Source organism: Hyperolius riggenbachi, chromosome 2 (genome assembly GCF_040937935.1).
Source record: "Hyperolius riggenbachi isolate aHypRig1 chromosome 2, aHypRig1.pri, whole genome shotgun sequence".
Lineage (NCBI taxonomy): Eukaryota > Metazoa > Chordata > Amphibia > Anura > Hyperoliidae > Hyperolius > Hyperolius riggenbachi.
The window spans coordinates 211,743,318-211,756,544 of NC_090647.1; the positions used below are offsets into that span (position 1 = coordinate 211,743,318).

Sequence of the window (13,227 nt, forward strand, 5' to 3'; positions counted from 1 at the left end):
TACTATTCAGTTTCAGCTTCAGTTGGGACATTTGGAGATGACAATATCCTAAATGGATTGGACATAGCAAAACTGGTCAAGGTAAAAACAACATTTGGAAACCATGGCCATAGGATAAGATAACATTGTTATGAAGGGTGTCAGGGAGACAATTAGCATTTTCTGCTGAAATGAAATGTGTGTGTAGACAGAGGTGCCTGGCTCTTCTACTGACCACATATGCTATTGCTCCGTTGTTATGGCCTGATGAAGCGGGATCAAACCTGCGAAACGCGTTGCATATTTGGAGTTCATAAATAAAATATATTGACTGTCTTTACTACAGTCGTTGTGTGTCTACTTGGAGGAGGTAAGTCCCCCACTACCTCCTCTATTTATCAAGAACTTGGTTTTTAAGCTCATTTAGCTTCCTTTTATCCTTTTGGCGCCTCTGTTCTCCTGCATAATATTGAGTCCACCCTGGGTGGAGGGTTGAACCCCCTTTTTCTCATCTACAGAGAGCGACTTCTTATTCCTGAGTGGGGTCAGGAAAATCTCCCCACCTGCCTTTACAGTGGTTGCCTAATGGTAACCCTGGTTTGTGAGTAATATGTACTGGTAAATGGTTACTAGATAGAGTAAATATTAATACACTATTGGGGCTCTTGGTGTACCTTGTTTTTAGCTATTTTCAATAGGTCATCATTGGGGATGATAAAATGAGATGCAAATTGTTACAAGTTGATACAAGATTATCCAGATAATGCATGCAAATGTATGCAGCTCAAAAATTGGCCAATTCAATTTCACCTTAGCGGAATTTGTTTGGTACATTTCCAGCTGCATAAATTTGAATGCAAGTTCTGCATAATCCTGTATCAACTTGAACGAATCTCATTGACCATCCCTAGTCATCATTTCTTTGTGTGGGAGCTGAATGATCCAGATTTTATGTCACACTAACATGGATGTCGTTCACATTTTTTACTTAGAATTTAGCACTTAAAGAATGAAAATGAAAATATGTGATTCCAAGAAGTTCTATTTACCCTTAGTACTACAAATGCAATCATTTATCTCAAAATTTTATTTTCACTACAGGATTGCTTTAAAGTAATAATTCTGATATCCTGGAACAGTATTATACATTTTCCCATCATTTAAAATGTAACAATAAATTAACGATAATTGTGTAGTATTTCTCTATTACACACCAATGTAAACAGATACACTCAGTGTCTCAATAGGCTATAAAATATAAAGAGAAGCATTTATTTCTGGCAGCTCTGCTATATACACACACTGTAATACTAAAGAAGGACTAGATAAATACAAGTAAAGCAATGTATGTTATTTGGTTACATTATTTAATAAAAAGGAGTGTACAATCTGAGAATAATCCATATTACAATTTCTGTAATGTGTACATGTTAGAGTTCCAAGTGTCTTATTTGTTCAGTGAACACAGTTTTCTATTTTAGGTTTCTGTTGTCCAATGTAACATTCTGTAGGCACCAGCTAGCGAGAAATTCTGTAGGCACCAGCTAGCGAGAAAAAAAAACAACAATCTGCTGGATATACAAACTCAACTGATCATTTACACAAAACTTGAGTGTGATGCTGGAAACACTTAAATAGTGAACAGAAAGAACAAAGAAACCAGTGTGGTCCAACATGGTGGTCCTCCAACTTCAGAGAAATTCATCAAGCATGTAAACTGCGTCTTCCTCTCGTACCCAAAGACACGCGAAGCCGTGGCTCTCTGGCTTTATAATGTTCATTAAAGTCCAGTCTAAAACTCAAAAACCTCAGGCTTTCATCTGTACTTTTTGTAAGTAAAACTAGAAACTCTTGAACAATATCCTAAAATGGAAGAAAAAAAGATGCATAATGCACTCGGTCATAAAATAAACAACCTGAAACCAAGAGAATATAACACATTATGCAATTTTAATACATTTGGTATATACATTGCTAGAACTGCTGAGTTAAGTAAAATATAACAGATGTATACACTTTATCCTTTTAAATGGCAAGGACTATGGCATGTTAGAGACTTTGTAGCATAAAATGAAATAGATGAAACTAAATAGATGTAAACCACACAAACCAAATAGTGTTAGAAGCCAAATATAGTTGGGGGGGGGGGGGGGGGGTCATTTTCTGTCTTTTTATGCCATTTTCTTTGAGGCCTAGTTGTGGGTGGGGTGATGCCTTGGCCTACATTACATATGTTTCATGTGTCAGCTTTGCTGCATAATTGTTGCATCTCGGCTGTTTAATATCTGTGGACTCTATCGACCTTTGAATGGATGCTCACTACTGTGGTTTTTTTTCTTCTTGTTTTTGGATGTTATAAAATGTAAAATTATTCAATAAAATGCTTTGAGGCCTTTTTCACAGTAGAACATGAAAATGAACTTCCGCACACTCCTCATACGAATCCACTTACAAAAATCATGCAGCAATCAATGCTGTCCCTACAGCCAAGTTAAAATCTGGGATCTTCGTTACCAGAATGAAGTCTTTTGTGTAGCCACATACACCGCGTAGAGGTAGCCCAGTGTCGTTAGTGTCCTAACTCTGGCCATGTAACATGCATAGCACAAACATGCACGCATTTATTCTTGTAACGAAGATCTCAGCTTTTAACTTAGCTGTAGAGACAGCATTGATTGCTGCATGATTTTTGTAAGTTGATTCGCATGAGGATTTGCATGAGTGTGCGGAAGTTCATTTTGAAGTTTTGCCTGCCACACCCCTTCCAGCACCTCCCCATTAAATCTACAAGTGTTTAAATGTTCTAGCTCAAGGTGAGGAGCCCAGATTTTGTGTTTTTTAAATTCTCTTTCACAGTAGGACGTTGCAGTTTGATGCGAAGTTAAAGTTGCAATGCAAATTACAACGCAACGCCCCAAAAAAGTCGCAACGCAACTTAATGCCCCGTTATTGTCACATACAGTAGAGCATACAGGCAATGAAAAGTATGTTTCCAAGTCATTACTGAGCATGTGCAAACAGTCTAACGCAGCTAATAACGTGTATAAACGCACTGCATGCAGTACGTTCACTTAATGTGCAGCGTTAGTCACCAACGCAACGTGTGCATTGCGAATGGGGCATTGATTTTTCATTGCAGTGCGTTATCCTGAGTTAAATGTTTTATTGTGCGACGTTAATGTCACACTGTGAACGAGGCCTGAAAAAAAAAAAAGGGCCAAAAAGGGAGGGATTTTCTGGGAAAAAAACAGTATTACTTGTTGAATAAAAGCATAGACAAACTGAATCACATTATTTATATTAGGGTAAACGCATATGTAAAACGAGATGTTTGAGAGTCTGGGATCTATTTGTCTCAAACTGTGCAAATTCCATATGCTATGTGAAAAAGCTTCACTACCTCAGTAATCCAGTTATAGGAAGTATACACAGCTGGCTCCCATAAAACCAACTACTGTTTTTCGGACTATAATACACACTTTTTCCTCCCTCAAGAGTGTGGGAGGGGAGGGGGGGGGGGGGAAGTTAGTGCGTATTATAGTGCAAATAATACATATTCAGACCGGTGCCCATGTGTGTCCTCCGTCCCAGGTCCGTCCTCCCTGTGTATCCTCTTTCCCACTTCCTATGCCCCCCCTGTGGTCCTGTGTATATACTTATGCTTGCAGCCAAACCACTCCGATCAAAAGAGTAGCCGAAGGAGCCATCTACCAATCAGGCAGGGGGCGCAGCCCCAGACTGCCAATTGTGCTGCTCACTTCTCCCTGCTCCCTTCTTAATTAAAGCCGATTGTCTTGAGGGTGGTACCACGGCTCTGTCATTGTGGACGATCACTGCACTCCCTCAGTAGCCGAGGTGTACCAGAGATGGATACAATTGGCACAAATGAGACACAGAGGCCTATTCCCATCTAAAAGACATGCCTCTGTGTCCCTTCTCTTATCCCCCTGCCCCCCGCAGCCCCCCCGGATTGCAGCGACAAGGAGCTTGTCGGTAATCCTAGAGGGGAATGGGCATCCTTAGCAGGAGAGGCACTCCTGCATAACGCCCCTTCCCCACCCCTCAGGCCATCCTACTGGCTCTCCCTGCCTTTCACCTGCCCCCTTTTCCTCCTCTCAGTGCTCTCGATCTCTGAAGGAGAGCAGAGAGCTGTGCATGCAGCATTTTGACCCTACAGGTTACAAAAGTGAAAGTAGCTGCTAGACGACAAATGAAGTGACGCGGGGCATCAAGAAGCGGCTCAATCTTCTCAGGAAGGAACGCCGCTTCTGGTAAGTAGGCTTATTTTACTTTATTGTTCCACCTCGGGTTCTCTTTAAGCACTTCAAAACTTTGAGTTTAGGTCAGATTTAATGAGAAAAGCAACACTGGTATATTTTCTGGTTTCTGTTTTTTAAACAGTCTTACTTTGTAATGCTTTTTTACCTGATAAAAATGTGTGAGAATCCTTAGCTGAGAACGCATTTTTGGTATAGATTCTTGAAATTCCAATACTCTCTTGTTTTCTTCATCCTCTTCTTCATTTGTAACTCCCCACTTTCCCTATATAAAATACAGCAACAGAATAGTGAATTATCTTGTGAACACCTGCTGTCATTCAGCAGGAACAGCTGTGTGAAATATAAGCAGTTATCTAGGTGGTTGCTACAGGCAACAGATGTCTTTCTTCTAGGTTTTACCTTGACTCTTGATTACAATTCAACTTTGCTGGCAAATAATATGCTGCCAACATTACCACCAAGGTAAGAAAGAAGTGGTTTGCTTAATAGTTCACTCCACGCAAATATTTTACAGAATGGTTAAAAGGAATTCAAGGTGAGAGGAATATGGCGGCTGACATATTTCTTTCCTTTTAAACAATGCACATTGCTTGGCTGCCCTGCTGATTCTCTGCTTCTAATACTTTTAGCCATAGACCCAGAACAAGAATGCAGATTAGAGGTCTATGACAAATCTGACAAGATTAGCTGCATACTTGTTTCAGGTGTGTGATTCAGACACTACTGATGCATGAAAGATCAGCAGGACTGCCGGGCAACTGATATTGTTTAAAAGAAAATAAATATGGCAGCTTCCATAGGTCTCACACATCGAATTCCTTTTAACCAGACATGTACCCTTGATCTTCAGAGCTGTGTGGACCTGTTTTTTCACACATTTCGAACAATGCCTGGAATGTCACACAATAAATTTCATAGTTGTGTTTTTTAAAACGCCAAATCCTAAAGGAAAGAGCAGTAAAATGTTAATTGCCACTTTAATATTTTCCCAACATAAGTTTATATAATATAAAAGCAACGAAAATGCCATCTTCACCCAAAAGCAGTGTATCTTTTGCTTTTATAAAATTAGAAGGCAGTGTTACTGGTTTGCAGTCTTATAAAGCAATAAGCAATGCTAGTGCTTCCATAGCAACAATAGAAAGGTTATGCCCATTGCAACTTTTGTATGACAAAACATCTTGTAGAGCTTCCATACCTCAGATTCCCTTTCTTTTTTTCTCTCTTCAAATTGCAGCCTACGCTGTAGCTCCTCAAGTGCAGCTCTGTACATTGCGTCCTGCGCATTCTGAAACTCAATTATCTGATCAAACACAGCGCGAAGTTGATTAAGTAGAGCCTGGAGAAAACACAATTGCAGTTTAAATATCTATACACACATACATACATACATACATACATATATACATATATATATATATATATATATATTAAAGTGCCTCACCCAAGAAGAAGTAGTGCCCTGCCCCTAGGGGCGGTTCTAGACTTGCTGCCGAGCTGGAGGGATTAGCGGGCAGGAAGGGGGTATTGGACACAGCGGTGGGTGGGTGGGGGGGGTCTGACACCCCCCTCACCTGGGTCCCCCATCTGCGCTCCCCCTCTCCAGCTTAAGTTCAGCAATAGTAAGAAGCAGCGGGTGGGGATGACTCACCTCTTCCGCGTTCCAGCGTGCGTTCCACTGTTGTCACATCCTGCAATGCCATCCACTTACAATACAGTGGGCAGCATTGCAGGAAGTGACAACAGTGGAACGCACACTGGAACGCGGAAGAGGCGAGTCATCCCCGCCCGCTGCCTCTAATAGCGGCGGCTGCTGCTGAGCTTAAGCTGGAGGAGGAGCGCACATGGTGGACCCAGGTGAGGGAGGGGGGGGGGGGGGTCTTGCTATGCTTAAGCTGGAGGGGGAGCGCACATGGGGGACCCAGGTGAGGGAGGGGGGTCCTGCTGAGCTTAAGCTGGAGGGGGAGCGCACATGGGGGACCCAGGTGAGGGAGGGGGGTCCGACTGTGCCCAATACCCCCTTCCTGCCCGCTACCCCCTTATGCGGTGTATGCTACGCCGCGGGTCGGCTCGTACATAATAATAAATCAACGATGTTGTTAGGTCATATATGTCTCTCTTCATCTTATATAAAAGTCTTTATCAACCTCTTTACCCTGGAGGTACCATGCAAATACATTTTTGGATCTCGAGGAACCCCTGAATTTTTGATGCAGGAGGCATGGTCTTTAAAAGTAGGTGTGCCTGTTTATTTCACTGCCTCCTATTACAGTGCCCATTATTATATGATCTGCTTATTCTAGTGCTTTTTATTAATGTGCTCAATATTATTCTGACCCCCGATTTAGTGATTCTTTTTACAGTAACCCCTATTATAATGTACTCCAGGCTCGGATTGAGCCGCCGAAGCACCAATTTTTCCATTGGGGGGCCCCGGCCACCCCGCCTCCTGGGGGCCCCAGTGCTGAAAAGGAGGGGGGCATAGCACAGGAAGGGGGGAAAGTGGGCACAGAGCGGCGGTGAGGGGGGGGGGGGAGCCTCCCTCACCTAGGGCCCCCCCTTCCGCTCTCCGCCCCACCTCCAGAATTGCAGTCAGCGGAATGGCTTACAGAGAGCGATAGCCCTGCGTGCCGCTGGTCTGGTCTTCTGCACTGACACTGTCCAATCACGCTCTCACAGTACTTCCTGTGAGAGCGTGATTGGACAGTGCAGTGCAGGAGACCAGACCAGCAGCGGCACGCAGAGCTCTTCTCTCGGTAAGTGATTCCCGCTCGCTACTGCTGCTGGCTGCAATTTTGGAGGGGAGAGAGCGGAAGGGGGGGCCCTAGGTGAGGGAGGGGGGAGGCTTCCCCCCTACCCGCTGCTCTGTGCCCACTGCCCCCCCTTCCAGCATGGGGGCACGGAGACCTGTCTACCTAAACTGGGGGGGGGGGGGGAAGAGCGCGGAAGGGGGCCCTAGGTGAGGGAGGGGGCTTCCTCCCTCCCCACCGCTCTGTGCCCACTGCCCCCCCTTCCAGCATAGGGGCCCCCACTAACTGGGGACCTGCCTACCTATACTGGGGACACCTATTGACCTGGGTATATCTATACTGGGGACACCTATATACCTGCCTACCTAAACTGGGAAATCTGCCGGCTGCCAATCTGATCGCATTTTGTGGGGAAATCTGCCGCCAATCTGATTGAATTTTGTGGAGAAATCTGCTGCCAATCTGAATGCATTTTGTGGGTAAATCTGCCGCCAATTTGATTGCATTTTTGTGGGGAAATCTGCTGCCAATCTGATTGCATTTTGTGGGGATCTCTGGCGCCAACATGATTGCATTTTGTGGGGATCTCTGGCGCCAACCTGATTGCATTTTGTGGGGATCTCTGCCGCCAACCTGATTGCATTTTGTGGGGATCTCTGCCGCCAACCTGATTGCATTTTGTGGGGTTATCTGCTGCCAACCTGATTGCATTTTGTCGAGAAATCTGCTGCCATTTGACTACTTGATGAATTATCATGAGGCATGTAACTACTTGAATATTTTATCTAAAATGTATCTGGTCCGACCTAATCTCTGTGAATAACACCGCTAATTATTTTGTTGTGTGTGTTTTTTTTTTTTAAGTCTGCCCATGACCCATCATGACCACGCCCATGTCCCAGTGCGAGGTAACACCCATTTATTTTTGCTGCACTGCATGTGGACATATCCCTATTGGAGACTGTCCTCAGAAGTGCTCACAATCTATTCCCCACCATAATCATGCAAAATTTCTAGAGTACATTTATATGTTAGCCCAAAATGGGGGGAGGGGGAGGAGGAGGAGAGGTGATCGGAGGCACGCTGAAACTTTCTTGGTGGGCCCTTAGTGTTCCAGTCTGACCCTGATGTGCTCTATTGTATTACCCCCACAATGGGGGAAAATGCCAAGGAACCCTGGTTGAGAAAGCCTGTTCTATATCCTCAGCCTGCATTATATACAACACCTCTTACAACAGGGCAGACAAAAAAAAAATCTAAAACGCACAGTTGAAATAATGGATGCATGATATGCATTGCTTAACTAAGAAGAAAAATGAAAACAAAAAACAAAACTACTAACAAACAACCCCCCCCCCCCCCCCCCCAAAAAAAAAACCACCTTTCATTGTCCAGGCTATGCCGTGATACAGAAGGCTTTTTATGACCCAATCAACAACATGACCTTATTTCTCCCGCAACAAAAAAAGCAGACAGATCAGGACATACTGACTGGACTGTGGAGAACAGGATCAAATCAATGAGCTTTTACTGTGTGGTCTCTTCTGCTTGATAGCTCAAAGTGTAATACTAGTACATAGCATTGTGCTGCTCCAAACTCTCTATAGTCTGTGTACTGCTATGGCTTTATAGAAGGCAAATTCAGAAAATTTTAATGTTACATAAAACTACATTTGATCCTTTTCAGGAAACTTATATCAATTAAAATTTCTCTAAACACTTCAGAAGCAAAGTCTTCTTAACCTTCTCCAGACCAATGTAGTTAGACTCTATGTCTTGCCGGTGGCTGTGCAGCTGTGATAGGATGTAGACTCTATTTTCCCGTGCACACTCACGCCATCCTTGCTATTTGCGCCGCTGTTCTTTCGCCCCATCCGCTCGCTCTTCTGTCTCAGTGACAGCAGATTTTTCCTCATTTCGGTCAGGAGCTAATTTAATTGGCTCCTGACTCCATGATTACTGTGACCCAATCACAGTGCAGAATAGGGAATGGACGGCTTTGGTCCTTAAGGGGCTGAATGCTTTACAGGAAGCTGAAGGCCTTGTAGGCCTTCTGGGTATGCGCCGCCCCCTCTTCTGACTCATCTAGCTTGGGCTTGTGCGCATCTGCGCTCAGGGGGTGATATTACAGGTACATGGAGTGCGGACCCAGAAGCTGTTAAGAGGTAAGTGCCATTTTTAAAACGGACAACAGAGAATTTTCTCTATCACAGCACGGTGCACGAACAGAATGCTGGACAGGAGAAAGAGACTGAAGAGTAAACTATGCGGGAGGTAAGACACAAGCCAAGACAAATCACATTTATATCGCTCTTTTCTCCTGAGGACTCAAAGCACCAGAGCTGCAGCCACTAGAATGCTCTCTATGGGCAGTCTTTCCCAAGGTCTCCTACTGACTGACTAGGTGCTGGCTTACTGAACAGGAAGAGCTGAGATTCAAACCTTAATCTAATGTGTCAGAGGTAGAGTCCTTAACCATTTCACTATCCAGCCACTAGGTAAGTATGATGTGTGTGTTTATATTAACTTTTATTTTTTAGTTCATGTTGATCACTATGGATTTATTAGCAACGAGCACTAAAACGAAATCCATTCAGTGGATGGGGCCTGAAAAAAATGAAACATTCATTTCTAATATATAATAATTTAAAGGGGTTCTGTGGAGTCCTTCAATAAACATAACCAGACACTTACCTGGGGCTTCTATCAGCCCCCTGTAGCTGTAATGTCCCGCGCTGTCCTCCTCCGATCACTCGCTCCCCGCCGCTGGGCAACTTGTCTAAAAATAATGCGCGCTCCCACTCGCGTCTCCGGGAGCTTACTGCACAGGCGCAGTACGAGGTTTTCTTTTACTACGCCTGCGCAGTAAGCTCCCGGAGACGCAAGCGGGAGCATGCACGCGGCTGTGACATGCGTAATTAGACCGGGACCGGCGGCGAGGAAGAAGTGAGGGGAGGAGGACGGCGCAGGACATTACAGCTACAGGGGGCTGTTAGGTGTATGGGCCCCTTTACCTGGGGCTTCTAACGATTTTCCCGCCGATATACGGCCGATTTGATCACAGTGATCGAATTGGCTGTGAAATCGCAGCGCACGCCGCTGACAGAATGATCGATTTCCGTCTGAAATCGATCGTTCCCGTTGATTCCCGACAATCCGTTCGTGCGGAAGATTTTACTCGATCGCCGGCGGGTCAGGAGTGCGTCGATAGCGGCGTTCGAATGCCCGACGACCGACGCAATACAGCGTGCATACATTACCTGTTCCGGACGGCGCGACTCCCCTGGTCCCCGCTGTCTTCCGGACCGGCTGCAGCTACACAGAACTTCTACTGTTTAAACTTCCCCTGGACAGGAAGTTCAGTAGCTGCAGGAACGGTCTGGAGCCCGGAGCGGAGAAGACAGCGGGGACCAGGGGACTCGCGCCGGCCAGAACAGGGAATGTATGAGAGGAGGGTCAGCAGCGGCAGCTCCACAGATTGTGATCGGTTTCAGGCTGAAAATCGATTCACAATCTGTTTGCAGTAAAGGTGGCCATACGATCCCTCTCTGATCAGATTCGACCAGTGTATGGCCACCTTAAAGTGAACCTCCGGACTAAAAATCGACTCAGCAGCACTGACAAGACCTGGTGTTTCTTTAACAGTTTCACAGCATCAGAACTTTGTTTCTCTTATCCAAGCCTCATTTTTAGCTGCACAGAAGAAAACTGCCCGGGCTTTTTTCCCCTGATGCTGTGCAAAGCATGATGGGATTTCTGATGTTGTTGCTCTCGTTCTGCTGTTTTGGTGCAATTTTTTTTTATTTTTTTTACATTTTGAATTTGACATTTGAAGCCTAGCGTGTGCAGCTGGGAATGGTTATCAGGACACAGGACAGTTGGAACTGTGTCTCCTGCTCCTTGTCACCTCCTTTCAACCAAAAAGATGGCTGCCCCCATGACAAAGATGGCAGCCCCCATGACAACATTTGCCTGTTCTTTTAAAACAGGGTGGGTAAAAAATTATATTACCTATCTATTCTAATTAACATAAATAATGTAACTTAATGACATTATGTTTGTTTAGGCTGAAGTTCCCCTTTAAGTGTCTGTTTATGTCCATTGAAGGACTCTACAGAACCCCTTTAACTTCTTATATATATATATATATATTGAATTAAACAAAAGTTAAAAGAATACAATGATACATGAATTGAAACTGAATGGTGTGAATGTATGGCAATCTATTGAATACACCTTATTTTATATCACTGTATTTCACAAAACAAAACAAAACTGAGAAAGAAAACATACTCTGGAGTCGCTGTCCAGAAGACATCGACAAATGATTGTATCCAAAAATACTTCATGAGCGGCTATGATATGGTCCAAATCCTGTGCTTGAAGTACTTTGTTCCACAGTTCATCCCATGAGCATTCCAGAACCTGAGGAAAGAATCATAATGCTTAAACAATACAACTCGAAGTTAACAACCAGACACAAACCAAACCACAGATAAAAAAGTACCTCAAATGTGATGTAATATTGCATCTGATGAATGAAATGGACCATTTCTGAAGCCAGCACGTGGCACTGATGAAGCACCCCAGAAAGTTCTGCAATGCAAATGAATAAGAAACACGAATAATGAGAATCAACATAGTATTTTAAAATAATGAGATAGGAGTAAAATTACAGTTATCAAAGTGTAGGTGTTTTTAACCTTGTCACACTGCAGAACAAAAGTGTGTTTAAAAAAAACAAAAAAACAAAACAAAACACCTATGGAGTTTCAACTTAAAGCGGATCTCCAGCCTAAAATTAAAATCTAGCAGCCTTCCTGTAAAAATTTGGTACCTGCGCTGCAGCCTCCAAGACCCGAATCCCAGAGTTAAAAACACCTAGACGTTTACTGCAGTAAATATCTTGGCGGGACAGCTTCAAGGGAGAAGGTATCTATAACTTTTACAGGAAGGCAGCTAGATTTTAATTTTAGAGATATGGAGATCTGCTTTAAAGTGAAGGCATTCATTCTGAGGATGTAACATCAGTCTTCAGACAGAGCCACTTTTCTCCTCCTCCCTCTTCATGAAGTTGTTGCCAGTTCTGTTCTCTGACGGTCATGTTGATGGTAACTGAGGACTTCTCACCTTCTCTGTTTCTTTTCCTAGCCTTTATTCAGTATTCAATTTACAGCCATAGAAAATTGGGCTAAAGGCAAAAATGATTTTAGGGTTTATAACAACATTTCTAGAAAACAAATGCAAAATGTGTTTGAAGAGCCCAAGCTCTAAATAAAAAAAAAAAAATACTTGACGGAGTCTGATACATTTCCTACTTTGTAAATCAGAGCATGGTTTAGGAGGGCGTCTTACACTATATCATATATTGCAATACGCAAATGTTGTCAGTTGGTCACAGTTATTGATTTCAGACGTATCCAAATTAAAAACAATAGCCTACTTTCAATTAGGTAAGAGCTCTTTAAAAATTGCAGAAACCTTAGAGTATTAAAAACTGGTTTATTCTTTCAAAAACTGTACATGATTCCATGTTTTTCTAATGACACTTAATTAAAGCACTTTGCAGGATTTAGCCTTAATTAAGCACTTGTAGGATTTGCCTGGGTAATTCAGACATTTATTGGATTTGGTTAAACTCAGAATAAAATGAAAAAAAAAAAAAAAAAAAAAAAAGAAGAGGGCTGTAATCTCTTTTCACTGTATGCCTACGTTAATTCCCTGCCATTGCCTCTTAAAATATGAGTACATTTTTCCACAGAGATTTTTTCTTTTAAGGTTATAAAATACAGTTAAAGTGTAAAGGGAAAAATACATAACTTGCACAAACAAAGAGGACCCAGACAACAGATTATGCAACAATGTCAGTCTAAACTCTTAACAATGTATTTCATTCTACTACATTGTTCCCAATTTACCAGTGAAAGCACAGACGTCCATCTTGAGTTCCCATTTTACTAAAGGGGGGCTCCTAGGTTACCCACCAAATGTCCTCCAGAATCTACTGTCATATGCATAGGATAGTTACCCCCACATCTCACTATCAAGGATGAGCCCCTTATTCTTGACTTGGTTGAGGGCTTTGCAGAAGTGGAAAAAGGATTTCTGCCCATCTCCTGCAGAGTCCTCCCCATGTCACAGACCATGCAGACATCACATTTTTTGGCTAAGCTATTCTGGAATTACAAATCAGCATGGGAGATAAGGGATCAAAAATA

The 13,227-nt window shown here is 43.2% G+C and overlaps 1 protein-coding gene across 1 annotated transcript in view; it reads right to left on the minus strand.

The window, feature by feature from the left end:
• Positions 1 to 1,329: 1,329 nt before the first annotated feature.
• TUBGCP3 (tubulin gamma complex component 3) overlaps positions 1,330 to 13,227 on the minus strand; it is a 146,919-nt gene continuing 135,021 nt past the window's right edge. Inside the window, exons 18-22 of the mRNA XM_068268058.1 lie at positions 11,517 to 11,605; positions 11,303 to 11,434; positions 5,458 to 5,598; positions 4,405 to 4,521; positions 1,330 to 1,842 (exon numbers count right to left, since the gene is read on the minus strand). Of these exons, the coding sequence (XP_068124159.1) occupies positions 1,684 to 1,842; positions 4,405 to 4,521; positions 5,458 to 5,598; positions 11,303 to 11,434; positions 11,517 to 11,605 (638 nt within the window). The 3' untranslated portion in view covers positions 1,330 to 1,683. The remainder of the gene's footprint in view (positions 1,843 to 4,404; positions 4,522 to 5,457; positions 5,599 to 11,302; positions 11,435 to 11,516; positions 11,606 to 13,227) is intronic.